Genomic DNA, 16,467 nt, shown 5'->3' on the forward strand with positions numbered 1-16,467 from the left:
GATCATGAAATGCAGAGAACACTACGATTAGCTCGTCACAAGACGCTGGTTGATGTTTTATCCGCCGCCCTCGAATACGAGTCAGCTACGCAGGCCTCTGGCGGTTACAGTAAAGTTAGGACTGTAAAAGAGGAAGGGGATGAAGATAAACTTGACCAGCTCTTTAATTTGATGAAAAGCATGACATGCAAGAAAAAGAAGACCATAAAATCAAGAAACTCACCATCAGGAAAACCAGAACGAGTCAACCTTAGGGGGGCAGCTTCGACCCGGAACTCTTCCAAAGACCCTCTTATACTAATAGCTTCTTTGAAATGTCGTGAAGATAGTGTATATGTAGATGGAGACATAAATGGTAAAAAGCATACGTTGTTGGTGGATACCGGAGCGACCAGAACCATTATACACCCGACAGTTATAAACAGCCGAAAGAAACTGTTACCAACGAGGTTGCGACTTCGGACCGCTACAGGTGAAAATGCCAACATTCATGGAGAAATCCAGGTACAATTGGGGATTGGAGCAGAAAAGTTTGTCCATACTGTTATAGTTGCTGACATCGAAGAGGATGTTATATTAGGAATGGACGTAATGAATATGCATGGATTCCAATTGGATTTTAAGAATAAGGTAATCAAAGTTGGCAACGAGGAAGTATTTCTCCATCCACATAATGACAACACTGTGCAAGCAGCCATTACAGAAGATACAGTCGTGCCTGCGAGAAGCGAAACGATCATAGTAGCGCGACTACAGGGAATTGTAGACGAAGGGAGACCTGTTATGATGGAGCCTTGGAACCACGACGATGAGGTTGGTCGTGGAATCATAATTGGAAAGGAATTGGTGACTTCGGCTAAAGAAATTCCTGTGAGACTTATCAATGTCAACGACTACCCAGTGACCATAAAGAAAGAGACAAAAGTAGGAACTTGTGTACCTGTGACATCCATAATCCGTCAGGCGACAACATCTGATAATTCCAACGACAAATTCGACCAAATGGTTGCAGTTGCAGGACAGTCTCTAAATCAGATGGAGAAAAGAAAATTAAGGGAATTTCTGCGGCAGTATCGTGATATTTTCGTACCGAAAGGAGGAAAGACGGGAAGAACTACCGTTGTTAAGCATAAAATTGATACTGGTAATGCTAAGCCAATTCGTCAAACAGCTCGACGATTACCACAGGCGAAGAGAGAGGAAGCTGAAACGATTGTTCAGGAAATGAAGAAAGACGGGGTGATAGAACCTTCTACGAGTCCATGGGTCTCTCCGGTGGTCCTGGTTAAGAAGAAAGACGGAACGACGAGGTTCTGTGTGGATTACCGTTTGCTGAACAACGTTACCAAGAAAGATAGTTACCCTCTGCCTCGGATCGATGACACATTGGACACATTGGCTGGAAGTAAATTGTTTTCTACTTTAGATTTGAAGTCTGGATACTGGCAGGTAGAAATGGACCCAGTCGATAAAGAAAAGACAGCCTTCACCACAGGATCTGGATTGTGGCAATTCAACGTTATGCCATTTGGACTTTGTAATGCTCCTGCGACATTTGAGAGGCTTATGGAAAATGTGTTGAGAGGGTTATCTTGGAAAACATGCCTGGTTTATTTAGATGACATAATCGTCTTGGGGGAGACATTCGAAGATCATTTGAGGAATTTAGAAAACGTTTTTAATCGACTTAAAGCTGCCCAATTGATGCTAAACCCCAAGAAGTGCCAGCTATTTCAAGGTAAAGTCAATTATCTGGGTCATATAGTCAGTAAAGAAGGAGTGGCCGTGGATAAAGGAAAAATCGATTCCATTAAGGAATGGCCAAAACCAACTGACAAACATCAAGTGAGAAGTTTTCTTGGACTATGTACTTACTACCGGAGGTTTATTAAGAAGTTTGCAGATATCGCTAAGCCATTAACGCGACTTACGGAGGAAGCAAGAGATTACCGCTGGGATACAGACTGCCAAAATGCCTTTGAGACCTTGAAAAAGCATTTAATAACAGCACCAATTTTAGGGTATCCACTGCCAGAAGGAGAGTTCATCTTAGATACAGATGCAAGTAATGTGGGAATTGGAGGAGTGCTGTCTCAGATTCAAGGAGGACAGGAACGAGTCCTCGGATATTTTAGTAAAGTTCTTTCAAAACCTGAGCGGAATTATTGCGTCACGAGGAGAGAACTTCTAGCAGTAGTTAAATCAGTAGAGCACTTCTATCAATACCTCTATGGCAGAAAGTTTCTAATCCGAACCGACCATGCCGCCCTTAAGTGGTTGATGCAGTTTAAGAATCCAGAGGGTCAGATAGCCAGGTGGATCGAACGACTCCAAGAATACGATTTTAAGATTGAGCACCGAGCCGGAGTTAGCCACAGAAACGCTGATTCTCTTTCCAGAAGGCCATGCCCAGCAGAGTGTCCCCACTGCAACAAAACGGAATCCAAGGAAGCAGCAGTGCTAAGAACGACGATTGTCAACGACGACTGGACGCCTACTAAGATAAGGGAAGAACAAGAGAGAGATCCAGTTATACAGAAAATCCGAAAATGGAAAGAGGAAAACCGTCGACCACCTTGGCAGGAAATATCAAACCTATGCTCAGTAGTTAAGACGTATTGGGCCCAGTGGGACTCATTTATCATCGAAGATGGCTTGCTTAAACGAGTCCTGGAAAATGATGACGGTTCAGAGAAGAGAAGACAGTTGGTGATCCCAAAGAGCAGAATAGCCGAAGTACTTCGTCAGTTACACGACAGTCCATCGGGAGGGCATTTTGGTGTAAGGAAAACCCTTCAGCGAATTCGGGAACGGTTTTATTGGATGAACAGTTCCGACGACGTAAAAGACTGGTGTAAGAAATGTACTATTTGTGCTACGAGTAACGGGCCTCACCGGAAAAGGAGAGCTCCTATGAGACAATATAATGTTGGAAGCCCGTTTGAAAGAATAGCTTTGGACATTGCAGGGCCATTTCCAGAAAGTGAAAATGGGGGCAAGTACATGTTGGTAGTAATGGATTACTTCACTAAGTGGGTCGAGATTTACGCACTTCCAGACCAGAAGGCCGCCACCGTTGCAGATAAGTTGATCCAAGAATATATCAGCCGATTTGGAGTGCCTTTGGAGATCCATAGTGATCAAGGCAGGAACTTCGAAAGTGATCTATTCCAAGGAATATGTGATAGACTAGGCATGAAGAAAACAAGAACTACCGCGTATCATCCGCAATCGGATGGTATGGTAGAACGAATGAATAGGACAGTTGGCAAGTATTTGACAAAGATGGTGTCCGATCATCAGCGAGACTGGGACCAATACCTTCCGTTCTTCACAATGGCCTACAGATCTGCTGTTAACGAATCAACAGGCCAGACACCAGCCAAAGTCCTATTCGGACGCGAAATGCGACTACCTTGTGATCTAGAATTTGGCTGTCGACCTGGAGAAGATGTAGCAGGTGAAGATTATGTGATCGAATTACGAAGAAGAATGGACGATGTACATGAGTTGGTCCGTTCCCACCTTCAGATCGCTAGCGACCGAATGAAGAAACGGTACGATACACAAGCCGAAAAGGGTTGCTTTAAGAAGAACGACAAAGTATGGCTGTATAATCCCAAGAAGCGAATAGGTTGTTCTCCCAAACTGCAGCAGTTTTGGGAAGGTCCATACCTCATCATGGAGAAGATCAACGATGTCATCTACCGAATAAGCAAGATTCCGAGGGGAAAGCCGATGATAGTACACCATAACCGGTTGGCATCTTTCGAAGGTGACCACGACGTAGATGAAGAAGTGGAAGTAAACCAAGTCCAAGATGTGTTTGACCTCACGTTTGAGGAATTCATGGGTGCCTATGGAGGTACCGGTAAAGCAAGACATGGTGTTACCACTGAAGAAAAGCAAGATCTACTCGCGCTCCCCGATGACTACTCGCTGGCCCTTACCATCCCGGCCAGTATCAAAGACGCACCAGGGTTGGCATCCGTCTTTCGAAGGAAGTTTGGTCGAGTTGCAGAACTTCAATGCCAGGTGCCAGCTCCCGGTAAAACCTTGAAACTCCAAGATGCATCACGTTACCTTTTCTACCTGGTAACAAAAGACACTGCCCGTGACCAACCTACCTACCGAGATGTATGGGAAGCCTTACTTCAATTGAGAGAGCACGTACTAGAGTCCGACGTGCAAAAGTTAGCCATGCCAAAGTTGGAGTGCCGCCAATTAGATTGGAGGGTTATCCGAAATATGGTGGAGGAGATCTTTAAAGACACCGAAGTCCAGGTGTTAGTCTGTTGCAATCCGCATAGTTACTGGTGCGGAGAGAAAACCGTCCCTTGTCATTTTTATACAACTGGAAGTTGTAAAAGAGGGTCCAGTTGCCGATACCAGCATACAGTTCCGGTTCCAGTCCCGACAAGGTTCCAGGAGGAACCATCTTTTAAGAGGGGGGCAATGTTACGATAAATATACTGGCCTAACTTTTATGACTAATTATTCTGTTTTATTGTAGAAATTTCGGTGGAAGTCTAGATTCAAATTATGGTGAATTCTCCAACTTGATGTTCTCGACTATTCCAGTATATCAGGATTTCGTATATAAATACAACATTTTTATATGGAGGGACAGTTAATACTCAAGACCCGCGCTCGCGAATTTGTACGTACGGATATAATAAATTATTGTCAGATAAGTTAATATAAATAAAGAAATAAATTAAATCCGTAAGTGTTATAAATATTGAACCTTTTAATAAATTCACAACAATACTATACTATCGAAGGCCTTATGGAAGTCAGTAAACATTATGTTTATATTTCTTTGCCATTTTTTTTTAATACAAATCTGGTCGATACTGGAGGGCTTAGTGCGAAAGCCTGTTTGATTTATTTTGAGTTTCTTGTCTAGCTCTGGCTTCAGTCTATGCAATATGATCTTGAACATTATTTTGAATGTGGCGTTCAGCAGTGTTATTGCTCGCCTATTCTCGTATCTTAGATCGACTTTTTTTGGCATCTTAATGATTAAACCCTCGTTAGGTTCCTTTGCTAGCTCCTCGTCGGCCCATATCTTGTTAATGAGTTTGTATAACATTTTGTTTGGATCGGCCTTTATCAAGTCTATCGGTAAATTCTCACTTTCAGCGGCTTTGGCATTTTTAGTTGTTTTAGTGGGTTTTGTATTTCTTCTTTCTCAATTTCATTTGTGCCAAAGTTTAACTCCTGTATTTAAGTTTCTGCGTCTATATGTGGTGTTGCCTTATGTTTGGAGTATATTTCTTCGAAGTTTTCTTTTTATCTTTGTATTATTTCATGTCCTGCTTTAATTATATTGCCTAATTTATCTTTGATATGTTTAGTATGTAGTAGTGTTTTCTCAGTCAAATTTCATATGATGGTATATTGTGTTCTCATGTCGTTTTCTTGCGCAGCTGTTTCTGAGATTTCAGCATATTATTTGCTTTTGCTTTTTCAGTTGCTTCCTTTTGTAACATTTCTTCTTTGGTTTTCTTTCTTTCTTCTATTAGTTGTAATATGTCTCAGGTTATCCATTTTCTGTTTTTTTTATTCATCCCAATCGTTTCGTTTTTGACATGATGTCCATATTTCTCTATATTTCCTCCAATGTTTCCTCATTTTGGGGCGCTGCTGTTCGGTTTATTTTCTGTCTTTCTGTGAATTCTATTCTTGTTTTTTTAAACTTGCTTTCACCTATTATAATCTCGCGTTATTCACAAAACTGAATCAGTTGACTTTCATGATTATTTGGCCTAATACTTCCTTTCAGATAACTGATTTATGTCCTGTATTATCAGTCCCTCCCTTGACGTTATTGTCTCCAATTTCTATTTTTATATCTTTTTTGTATTTACTATTCGCATTCTCATATGTTACTTTGAGTTGCTCATAGAAATATTTTTTCACTTACTCATTACTTTCATTTGTGGGAAAGTGAACGTTAATTAATAATATGTTGTAGTATTTTGCCTTGAATCTCGCCCATATAATTCTTTTAGATGTTGCCTCTTGTTGTAATAGAGCTCTTTTTCTAACATCATTATTGCAACAATTTTTTTCATGTTTATTGTTTTCATTTATATTTCGTGATTATATTGATCTCCTACTCGGATTTATCCTCTGCCATCTCAAAGTGCTTCGTTTAATCTCGTGATTTCTACTATATATTTGTTAATTTCTTGTTACACTTTATTTTAACATTTCGTCCCTTCATATTTCTTCTCTAGCATTTGTCTTTCTCTGTATATGTAATTCCTCTTCTGTTATTTTATTATTTGTGTTGATTCTGTATTCTTTTATGTGCTTCAATTTGTTTTTATTTCGCACGACCATTTTTTTTTCATGTCCCTTCTCCAGTTTAACCAAGCAGGTTTTGCTATCTGATTTAATTGAATCCTTTATCTTTATCTTCACACCCACCTCTTTTTTCGTAAAATTTTCATGTTTTCTTTAAGCACGTTTATGTCATCTGTATAGATTGGCATTCCATGAATTATAACATTTTACTCCTTTTTCTCTCTTTCCAATCTTTACAGTCTAGCTTTTGTATCATTTAATTCTTTTCTCATTTTTTCCTACTTGATTTGCTATGGTTGATTCCCTTGTTTAATTTAATTTATTTCCTTTTTATTTCTGGAAGCTCTTTTCTGTATTTTCTTAGTTCTTCCTTATCTCCTTGATCCCTGTAGGTAATTTTTGTGTCTCGTATCGTATTTATCATTTTATATATTTGTGGTTAATTCCTGGAAAATATAGTAGTCAAAATGTATAATGCTACAAGAAAATATTCTGGGAAACATAGCATTGTGATGTAATAATGCAAAATTATCTTGAAGATTTAACATTAAACATTCGTAACGAATCTATTATATTTATGGGTGAAAAAATCGTCTTATCATCAACAACCAGATAGTACGATAAAGACTACGAAAAATGAAACTCTGGATAAACAACAATTTTGAAAATTTACTTACCTACATAATACTTTCCCTTCCACTTGAATGATTCAGAATTTATAGCAATTTGAAGATTAACCCATCCTTCGGCAAACAGTTGGGGCTGTACGCATATAGCTCTGTTCTTATCAACAACATAACCGAATACTTCATTTGAAACGTCAAACTTGCATCGAATCCTATCATTCAAATTGAAGCATGGACCTGTTATATTTACCACGGTTCCTCCCAACATATTACCACTTTCAGGAGCGAATTTCAGGGGAAGGTTGGCACCATCTGAAAAATATTACATTATTACTGCTCTTATAATTAATATAGTTTTATATCTAGGCCATGCAAGTCTCATGCTATGCAAGTCCGCCTTGCATGGCATATCTCTTGCCTAGCCTGATCTGATCATATCAGAGCTATTTTTGTGCAATTTTGAGATACCACTTTCACTGTTGTCAATAGAAGAAATACTTATATCAAAACATTAACTTTGATATTTCACTTAGAAATTTCAATGCAGCATTAAATATATTTAAATACAAATCACAAATTATTACATCCAATAAATTACACTTACAATTACACAATAAGGTTAAGTTTTATGCTGAACTATAAATTTTGTTATATTGGCAACATGAGTTTTGAGAATAACTTGCATCAAAATAGCATGAAAAATAGAACACGTTCTAATTTTTCGTCCGGCATACATATTACTTGGAAATATCGTGTGGGCATGCGCAGTTACATAATGTGTCTTACATAGCACTTGCATAGCATAATTCGACTTTACACAACTAATAGACGTCAAAAGTCTCCCTTTCTTCATAGTTTCTGAACATTAAACTTACATAAACTCTGAACAAATATTAAATTTTTGGCGAACACCATTGTTCTTCAACGGTTGTTACATTCAATGAAACCCAATTATACAGGGTGTAAATAAATTAAATCGCGTATTCCGGAACCAAAAATAGTTCCATTGAACCTAACTTACCTTAGTACAAATGTGCACATAAAAAAAGTTACAGCACTTTGAAGTTAGAAAATAAAAATCGATTTTTTTTAATATATCGAAACCTGTTAGAGATTTTATATTGAAAATGGACATGTGGCTTACTTATGACAGGAATGTTTAAAAAAAATAGCAGTGAAATTTGTAAACCCCATAAAAATTGCCCCCTCAATGTTTGTATACTTTTCAATTAAATTATTATTGTGGTACCATTAGCTAAACACAATGTTTTTCAAACTTTTTTGCTACTTAGTATTTTTTCGATAAGCCAGTTTTTATCGAGATGCGACTTCTTTTTTAATATATTTTAAAATCTCTGAGTTACCTAACAAAATGTAAAATATAGATAAATTTTCCTATTATTACCAGGTCTCTATAATCTTACTAACCATTTTCAAATATGTGGTGGATTTTACAAATGTTTAAAATGACCTCCATTTTCTTGAATACACCTTCGACACCGTTTTAAAAACGAAACTCGAATATTTTGGAAAATCATGGGCTTCTGACGAAATCGATCTGCTGCTTCCATGATTCTATTCCTTAGTTGTTGTTCGTTTATAATTGGTACAGAATATACGTACCCTTTGATAAAACCCCAGAAGCAAAAGTCAATTGGCTTAAGATCTGTACCTCTGGGTGGCCAAGAAATAGGCGCATCAGGGCTCCTTCCAATCCAATGTCCAGTATACTGATCGAAAAGATATTCTCTTATTACATTATTGTAATGCGCTGGAACGCCATCCTGTAAAAACCACTTATTTTTCCTAAGTGCGAGATTGATCTCGTCTAAGTACTCTGATAACACGTTTTGTAGAAAGTGTAAATAATTTTTACCGTTTAAATTGTTCACACAATTCCTGCCCAAACATTGACTTTAAAATTTCTTTGGTGATAAGAGACTTTTGGCGTGGTGGTTTTCTTTGGCCCAGATGTGCGTGTTATGATGGTTTGTAATGCAATTTCTGTTAAAGGTAGCTTCGTCGGTAAAGAAAACATGATTAATAAAATTGACATTTTGTTTGTTTTTAAAATAATTTTCATCCAGTAATTATTGAACAGCTATTAAGTGATAAGGATGAAACTGCTGTTCCTTAAATCTTCTCCAAATCATCATGTGAGAAACATCTAGTTGAGCAGCTACTACTCTTGTACTGCTTTCAGGGATTTCTTCAGTTGCTTTCAAATTCTAGTTTGTATCCACTTTTGGTCAAACATTATTATCAACAAGTTGCGGCCGCAATGTGCCTGTCTCTCTTAAACAACGATCAATGGAAAGACATAATCGTCTGTCTGGTGCACTATTCCCTTGGCATTCACCTGTGATTACGAAATTACCAATAATTATCTAAAACCCTACTTTAGCCTGCTCAAGCTTACCCAGAATTAAATGCATATCTGCCATTTCTGAAAACGTGTAGACCATTGCTATAGAAAATTTAGTTTTTCTTCTTCTTTAAGTTCCATCTTCTATCGAAGGTTGGAAATCATTATTGCTATGCGGACTCTGTTGACTGCCGCTCTAAAAACTTCTGCACTACTGCATTCATAGATAGAGAAATGCTCAATCATCTGCGTTTTGCCGACGACATAGTACTTATTACCGAAGATCTGGGTGAACCACAACAAATGGTACAAGAATTAGAAAACGTATCTTCAACAATAGGTCTAAAAATGAACATCAGTAAGACCAAATTTATGACAAATTTAGTTCCCAGCGAACACCTAATCATCCAAAATCAAGTGGTAGAATTGACAGAAAAGTACATATTTATATCTTGGTCATGAAATCAGAATAGGCAAGGACAACCAGACCTGCTAATTTCAACGACGAATAACACTTGCTTGGGTGGCTTATGGTTCACTAAGAGACATCTTTAAGAGAAACATCCCGATAGCTATGAAACGGAAGACATTTGACCAATGCGTTCTTCCTATTATGACATACGGAGCAGAAACTCTTACTCTCACAAAAACAACAGCACTAAAAATGCGAGTGGCACAAAGGCGCATGGAAAGATCAATTCTCGGCGTGTCAAAAAAAGACAAAATAAGAAATCAAGACTTAAGGAAAAGAACAGGTATCAGTGATGTCGTCAAACGTATAGCCAAGCTGAAATGGAATTGGGCAGGTCATATATCGAGACTGAGAGACACAAGATGGGCCAGAAAACTAATTGACTGGCGCCCACGAGAAGACAAACGCAGCAGAGGACGACCACCAACACGCTGGATGGACGACATTAGACGAATATTCAAGAAATGGCAACAAGAAGCACAGAACCGCGAAAAATGGGAGAGAAAAGGTTGCGTGATGATGATGATGACTGCATTCAAACCATTCCCTTAAGTTCTTAAGCCAGGATATTCTTCGTCTTCCACATTTCGCTTTCCTTGGATTTTGCCTTGCATAATAAGTTGTAATAATGCGTATTTTTGCCTTCTGATCACATCTCCTAAGTATTCAAGTTTTCGTCTTTGATAGTTAATATTATTTCTGCCTCATTTCCTATCCTTCTAGTTACTTTCACGTTTGACATTCTTTGAATCCATGATATTCGTAGGATTCTTCTGTAATACAAGGAAGCTGCCAAATAGAGCAACGTGGATTTCGTTAAGTGTTGGTGAATTATCAGCTTTTTATCGTATAGTCTTGTTAGCTTTTTTGTTACACTAAAATGGTGCCGGCAACGTGAGACGTAATCTTTCCATTTTCGTCCATTACATAATCGTATTCTTTATATGACATTAAAATGGCTCCCTAAATCATGAAGTTTTTATCATATTTTTGTAATTTACACTAAAATTACGCGATTTTGCCATTTTTCTACATAACGTGATCATATTTTTGTAAATTACACTAGAATGTACCTAATCTTTCTTTTCCTTTATCTATATTCTGCTATATCATGGTCATTTCTACATTTAAAAAGAATTATGCTACGAACGTAGTAGCTGTTTTTGACTGTTTATAAGTTTTATTGTTTTTTTATTCTGTTTATGTTGAGCAACGTGGTCTTCGTTAAGTCTTGGTGAACGATCAGCTTTTTATCATCTACCATTGTTATCTCTTTCGTTACAACTTGGAGAAAACATTTTCTAAAAATTTAATTTTATCCGACTTATTCATATTGACAATAAAATGTATAACATATGTCTGAATTGTCAATATGATTCAGTTCAGTCAATATGCACCAGTTAAAATTAAATTACTAGAAGAATTTTTTTCATTTGCTTTTCAAATTTTTCACCAAGTAAAAAAACAAAATTTGTTTAATTTATTAATATTTTGTATTTTGAGAACGATACCCGAAGTGAAAATCGAAACATCAAAAATAAACTTATTTTAAACTTCAATCGTGGCTTATGCCCTTCAGTAAAGTTGTAAACATTTCTGTTTATTTTATCATTACCTTCTTGCTATTCGCTTTCTCTCCCTTATCGTTTTAGATTTTTAATCATTCGTTAACCGGAAATCGAGGTACCGAAACTTAAGTTTGTTTTTGAAGTTATACTTCTATACGCGCGCTCCACGTTGGAAATTTGTATGGGAGTGAATCTGTGAAATCATTACATATGTAAGATAATGAGTAAGAGAGAGACAGAAGATATATTTTCTCTCTCTTCCTCTCTCGAATATAAAAATGTTCCTTTTGCATATATGTTTAATATTATATATTATATATATATATATATATATATATATATATATATATATATATATATATATACATATAATATTATATATATAATAAAATATTTATTAATATTATTATTTATGTGATATGTTTTGTATTATTTATTAAATATTCATAATTATATTAGTCTTTTGTATTTCAAAATAATAATCTCAATAAATCACTGTATGACCCAGAACCGTCAATTTTGAAATACGTTTGTGTTATGTCCTCGGTAGTATAGTAGTCAGTATCCCAGCCTGTCACGCAGGAGATCGGGGTTCGATTCCTAGTCGGGGAGGACTTTTTTATTAATAATATTACATGGTAAATTAAACACGTGCGTAAGTTGAAAGACGAGAGATTAGAAATACGATAAAGCAGGCAAAAGAAAAATACTTTGAAGAGCAATCCAAAGAGATCGAAGACCTGCAAAATAAATATGATCTGTTTAACCTACACAATAAAGTCAAAGAACTGGCAGGACTAAGAAAACAAAATCCCACTCGTGCAATTCTGGATAGACACGGTACTGCTATAACACATACGGACGAGAAAATACAAAGATGGGCAGAATATATCGATGAATTGTTCGATGATGAAAGAGGAGATCTGGAGCACATAGAACTTACGTCAGAAGAAATAGGTCCATATATTACAAAAGAAGAAATATTGCACGCATTAAAAACAATGAAGAGCGGGAAAAGCCCTGGACCTGATATGATTCCTATAGAAATCCTAAAAATTCTAGATGAGAAGCACATTGATGTTTTAGTGACACTCTTGAACCAAATTTATAGTTCAGGCGTATTACCCAAAGAGTGGTTAACATCTATTTTAATTTGTCTCCCTAAAAAGAAAAACGCAAGAGAATGCCAGCGATTCCCGCACCATTAGCTTAATGTCTCATACGCTAAAGTTACTACTTAAAGTCATCCATAACCGAATATATCACAAACTGGACATAGACGTTAATAATACACAATTTGGTTTTCGCAAACGCCTAGGAACACGTGAAGCTCTTTTTTCACTTAATATACTAATACAAAGATGCCTGGACGTCAATCAAGATATATACGCATGTTTTATTGACTATAATAAAGAATTCGATAAAGTACGACATAAACATTTAATGAATGTCCTGAAATCAAAGAAGATTGACTACAACGACCTCAGCAACATATCAAATTTATACTATAAACAGCGAGCAAAAGTACGTGTTAACGAACAGCTGTCAGAAGAAATTGAAATTAGATGTGGAGTAAGACAGGGATGCGTATTGTCGCCAATTCTTTTCAATGCCTACTCCAAAGAGGCCCTGAAAAAAGCTCTTGAGGGTGAAACAGCTGGAATAAAGGTAAATGAAGTTACAGAACATTAGATATGCGGACGACACTGTGATCTTAGCCGAAAACATTGAAGATCTTCAGAGACTGGTGACCAGAATAGCAGAGTATGGAAACGAGTATGGTCTAACAATGAATGTCAAGAAGACGAAATTTATGAGAATATCGAAAACTCAAAGAAATAACGAGAATCTTCTAATAAACGAAACCAACGTCGAACAAGTGGACAAATATGCATACCTGGGAACAATGATTAACTCCACAAATGATTACAATCAGGAGATAAAAATAAGAATAGAAAAAGCTAGAGCAAATTTCAACAAAATGAGAAGAGTTCTATGTACCAGGGATTTAAAACTGGAACTAAGAGTTAGGTTGGCGAGGTGCTATGTTTTTTCGACTTTATTTTATGGAATGAAATCTTGGACCTTGAATGCGACATCAATAAAAAAACTGGAATCATTTGAGCTTTGGGTGTACAGAAGAATTCTGAAAATATAAATATAAATATCATGGACAGAACACGTCACAAACAAAGAGGTTCTGGAAAGGATGAACAAAGAAATGGAAATTTTAAATTCAATAAAAACAAGAAAATTAGAATATCTCGGACATATTACACGTGGAGAGAAATACACCTTGCTCCAACTGATTATGCAGGGAAAGATCCAAGGAAAGAGAAGCATAGGGAGACGTAGAATGTCATGGCTGCGCAACCTGAGAGAGTGGTAAGGATGTACATCAAATGAACTTTTCAGAGCAGCCGTCTCAAAAGTCCGAATAGCTATGATGATTGCCGACCTCCGCCGCGGAGATGGCACTTGAAGAAGAAGAAGTAAGTAGAAAAGTTATGTATATTATTGTCATTTTTAAATACTTATGAATATTGCATCTTAATTTGTATTGTATTATTATATTGAATTATGTTGCACTGTATTCTAGTGTATTTTTTATGTATATTATTGTCATTTTTAAATACTTATGAATATTGCATTTTAATTTGTATTGTATTATTATATTGAATTAATTTGCAATGTATTGTATTGTATTTTTATATTAATAACAAAATAAACAACGAATTTTACTGCAGAGTATGTGTAAAAAAATTTTTGCATTCAACTCCTTTTATACATATATGAAAATAAAAATATACATTTTCATCAAAATATTGATTCAATCCTTCATTTACTATACTCCTATTACAGGTCAAATGTTCTTTATTAATTGTTAGTAAGTTGTTATTAATTCTGTTTCTCTTTCTGCTATGTCTTACCTATAGCATTACATATGTAATGATTGTGCAGATTGACCCCCAAATAAATTTGTAACGGCGAATGCGTGTATAGAAGTGTAACTTCTACCGGCAGTCCCACTAGACTGCCACACCCGTTTTTTTTATATTAGAACTTTATATAAATGGTTTAACCTCCATAACCACTGCAAGTTCAATTTAGTGGAAATAGATAATCTTAAACTTACCTATATCTTTGTTGCACGATCCAAGCAAAATTTCCTCATCAATACGGAAAATATGTCTTCCTTAAAACCATTTCCAAATCCAACTGAAGTAAGATCTCGAATGACGGAAGCTTGACTGTAAGGATTGTATTCGTAGCTTCTAGTACCATTTCCCGCGTTAAAACCAACGTAGGCACTGACACCACCTTCTCCGTTTTGCGAATCACCACCGGCTTCAGTGTGGGAGGTCCAGTCCAAGTTTAGGTAGTTGAACATCGCGTAAGTGAATACTTCGTCAGTTGCAAGAACCATTTGGAAGGTGTTTGTCTTTAAAAAATGAAGAAATGAATAAAAATGTAAAATACATGTTTTTTGTAATATCGAGTTTAAAGAAAAGTATAAACATAAAAAGTAGTTAGGTTCGGTGGACTAGAAAAGCCAATGAAAATGGTTTCTAAATGCGAAAAAGTCATTAGAAACTAATGATGTTATTGTGATACGCTAGTCTTATTATAGTAATATCCTATAGTTTTCTAAAATACGCCTTCTCCTCAATTGAGGTTGACCACCACTATTTCGAACGCTTTCTTATTTTGCGTTTATCAGTTGATGAATTTTTTATATTGAAACATTGTGGTAAATTATTCTCTTCTTCTTCTTTCTTCTTATATGTAGTATGTAACAGCTTTAAAGCCTGTTTCTTTTTCAATATAAGCCTCCTAAATTGTTTAACTTATCGTACCAGCTTTTCTTGGTCTACCAATACTTTTTCGTCCATTTGGTGACTTATCTCGTGCTATTCGTACTATCTTATCCTCTGCTATTCTACTAATGTTTTCATTCCACTCCTGTTTCCGTTTTGTCACCCATCCATTTATATCTTCTATGTTGCATGCTCTTCTTATGTTTTCGCTTCTCTCTACATCCAACAGACTTTTCCCTGATATTCGTCGAAGTATTTTCATCTCTGTTCTTTCTAGTAGTCGTCTCGTTTTAGATGTGTCAGGTCTTGTCTCCGGCGTGTATGTTAATATAGGTCTAATTGCTGCTTTATAGATTCTTGTTTTTGTGTCTTGTCTTAGGTGTTTGTCCTTCCAGATTGTTCATTAAGAGATCCCGCCGCTTTACTTGCTTTTAAGCTTTGTTGTCATACTTATTCTTCAACATCTCCGTAACTAGTTATATCTATTCTCAGATATCTAAACCTTGCTTCCTGCTTTATTATTTTCCTATTAATTTCGATTTTACATCGTAGTGGGTATTAAGACGTTGTCATATATTTGGTTTTTTCTGCTGATATTTTCATATTGTATTTCTTGGCTTTTGTATTAAAGATGAGTGTTAATCTTTGGAGCTCGGCTTCTGTCTCTGCGATTAATGCGGCGTCGTCTGCTAAAATAATATTTTGATTTATTTGTTTCTCATTCTGTAACCATGACCTTTACGTACTTAAAGAGAAGTGGGCTTAACGAGTCACCCTGTCTGTCTCCGCTGTGTACTGGTATACACTGTGTTAGTTTTCCATTTATCTTTGTCTGTATTCGATTATGGAAGATGTTTTCAATGGTTTGTATAATGCAGGATCTTCTGGATCTGAATCCTTGTTGTTCATCTGATAAAATTGTTAGTTTATTGATTTTGTTGGTTAGGACTTTTGTGGTAAGCTTAAGTGCGGTTTTCAGTAGATTTATACCTCTTTAATTGTTGGTGTCTTTATCTCCTTTCTTGAACATTGGTATCATTATGGTATTTCTCGATGCGTTTGATATCTTTGCAGTGCAATATTAGTTTTTGTATAAGTTTTGTCATCTCTTGGGTTATACTTTCTCCTCGCCTCGTTTTAGAAGCTCGTTGGTTATTCCGTCTGGTCTTTTTGACTTTCTATTTTTGAGTGAATTTATGGATATCTCTATTTCCTAAAAACTGATTTCTATTTCGTGTCTTAATTCAGGTACGTTATGCTGTTGATTTTTACTTTCTTTTTCTTTAAACAGTTCCGTCAGGTA

The 16,467-nt window shown here is 36.2% G+C and overlaps 1 protein-coding gene across 1 annotated transcript in view; it reads right to left on the reverse strand.

Moving 5' to 3' along the window:
• mesh (sushi domain containing 2 mesh) overlaps positions 1-16,467 on the reverse strand; it is a 97,122-nt gene that overhangs the window by 36,911 nt on the left and 43,744 nt on the right. The window contains 3 exon segments of the mRNA XM_072530060.1: positions 6,993-7,253; positions 14,483-14,545; positions 14,548-14,788. Coding sequence (XP_072386161.1) covers positions 6,993-7,253; positions 14,483-14,545; positions 14,548-14,788 — 565 coding nt within the window.

The sequence above is a fragment of the Diabrotica undecimpunctata genome, chromosome 4 (assembly GCF_040954645.1).
Source record: "Diabrotica undecimpunctata isolate CICGRU chromosome 4, icDiaUnde3, whole genome shotgun sequence".
In the NCBI taxonomy this organism is placed as follows: Eukaryota; Metazoa; Arthropoda; class Insecta; order Coleoptera; family Chrysomelidae; genus Diabrotica; species Diabrotica undecimpunctata.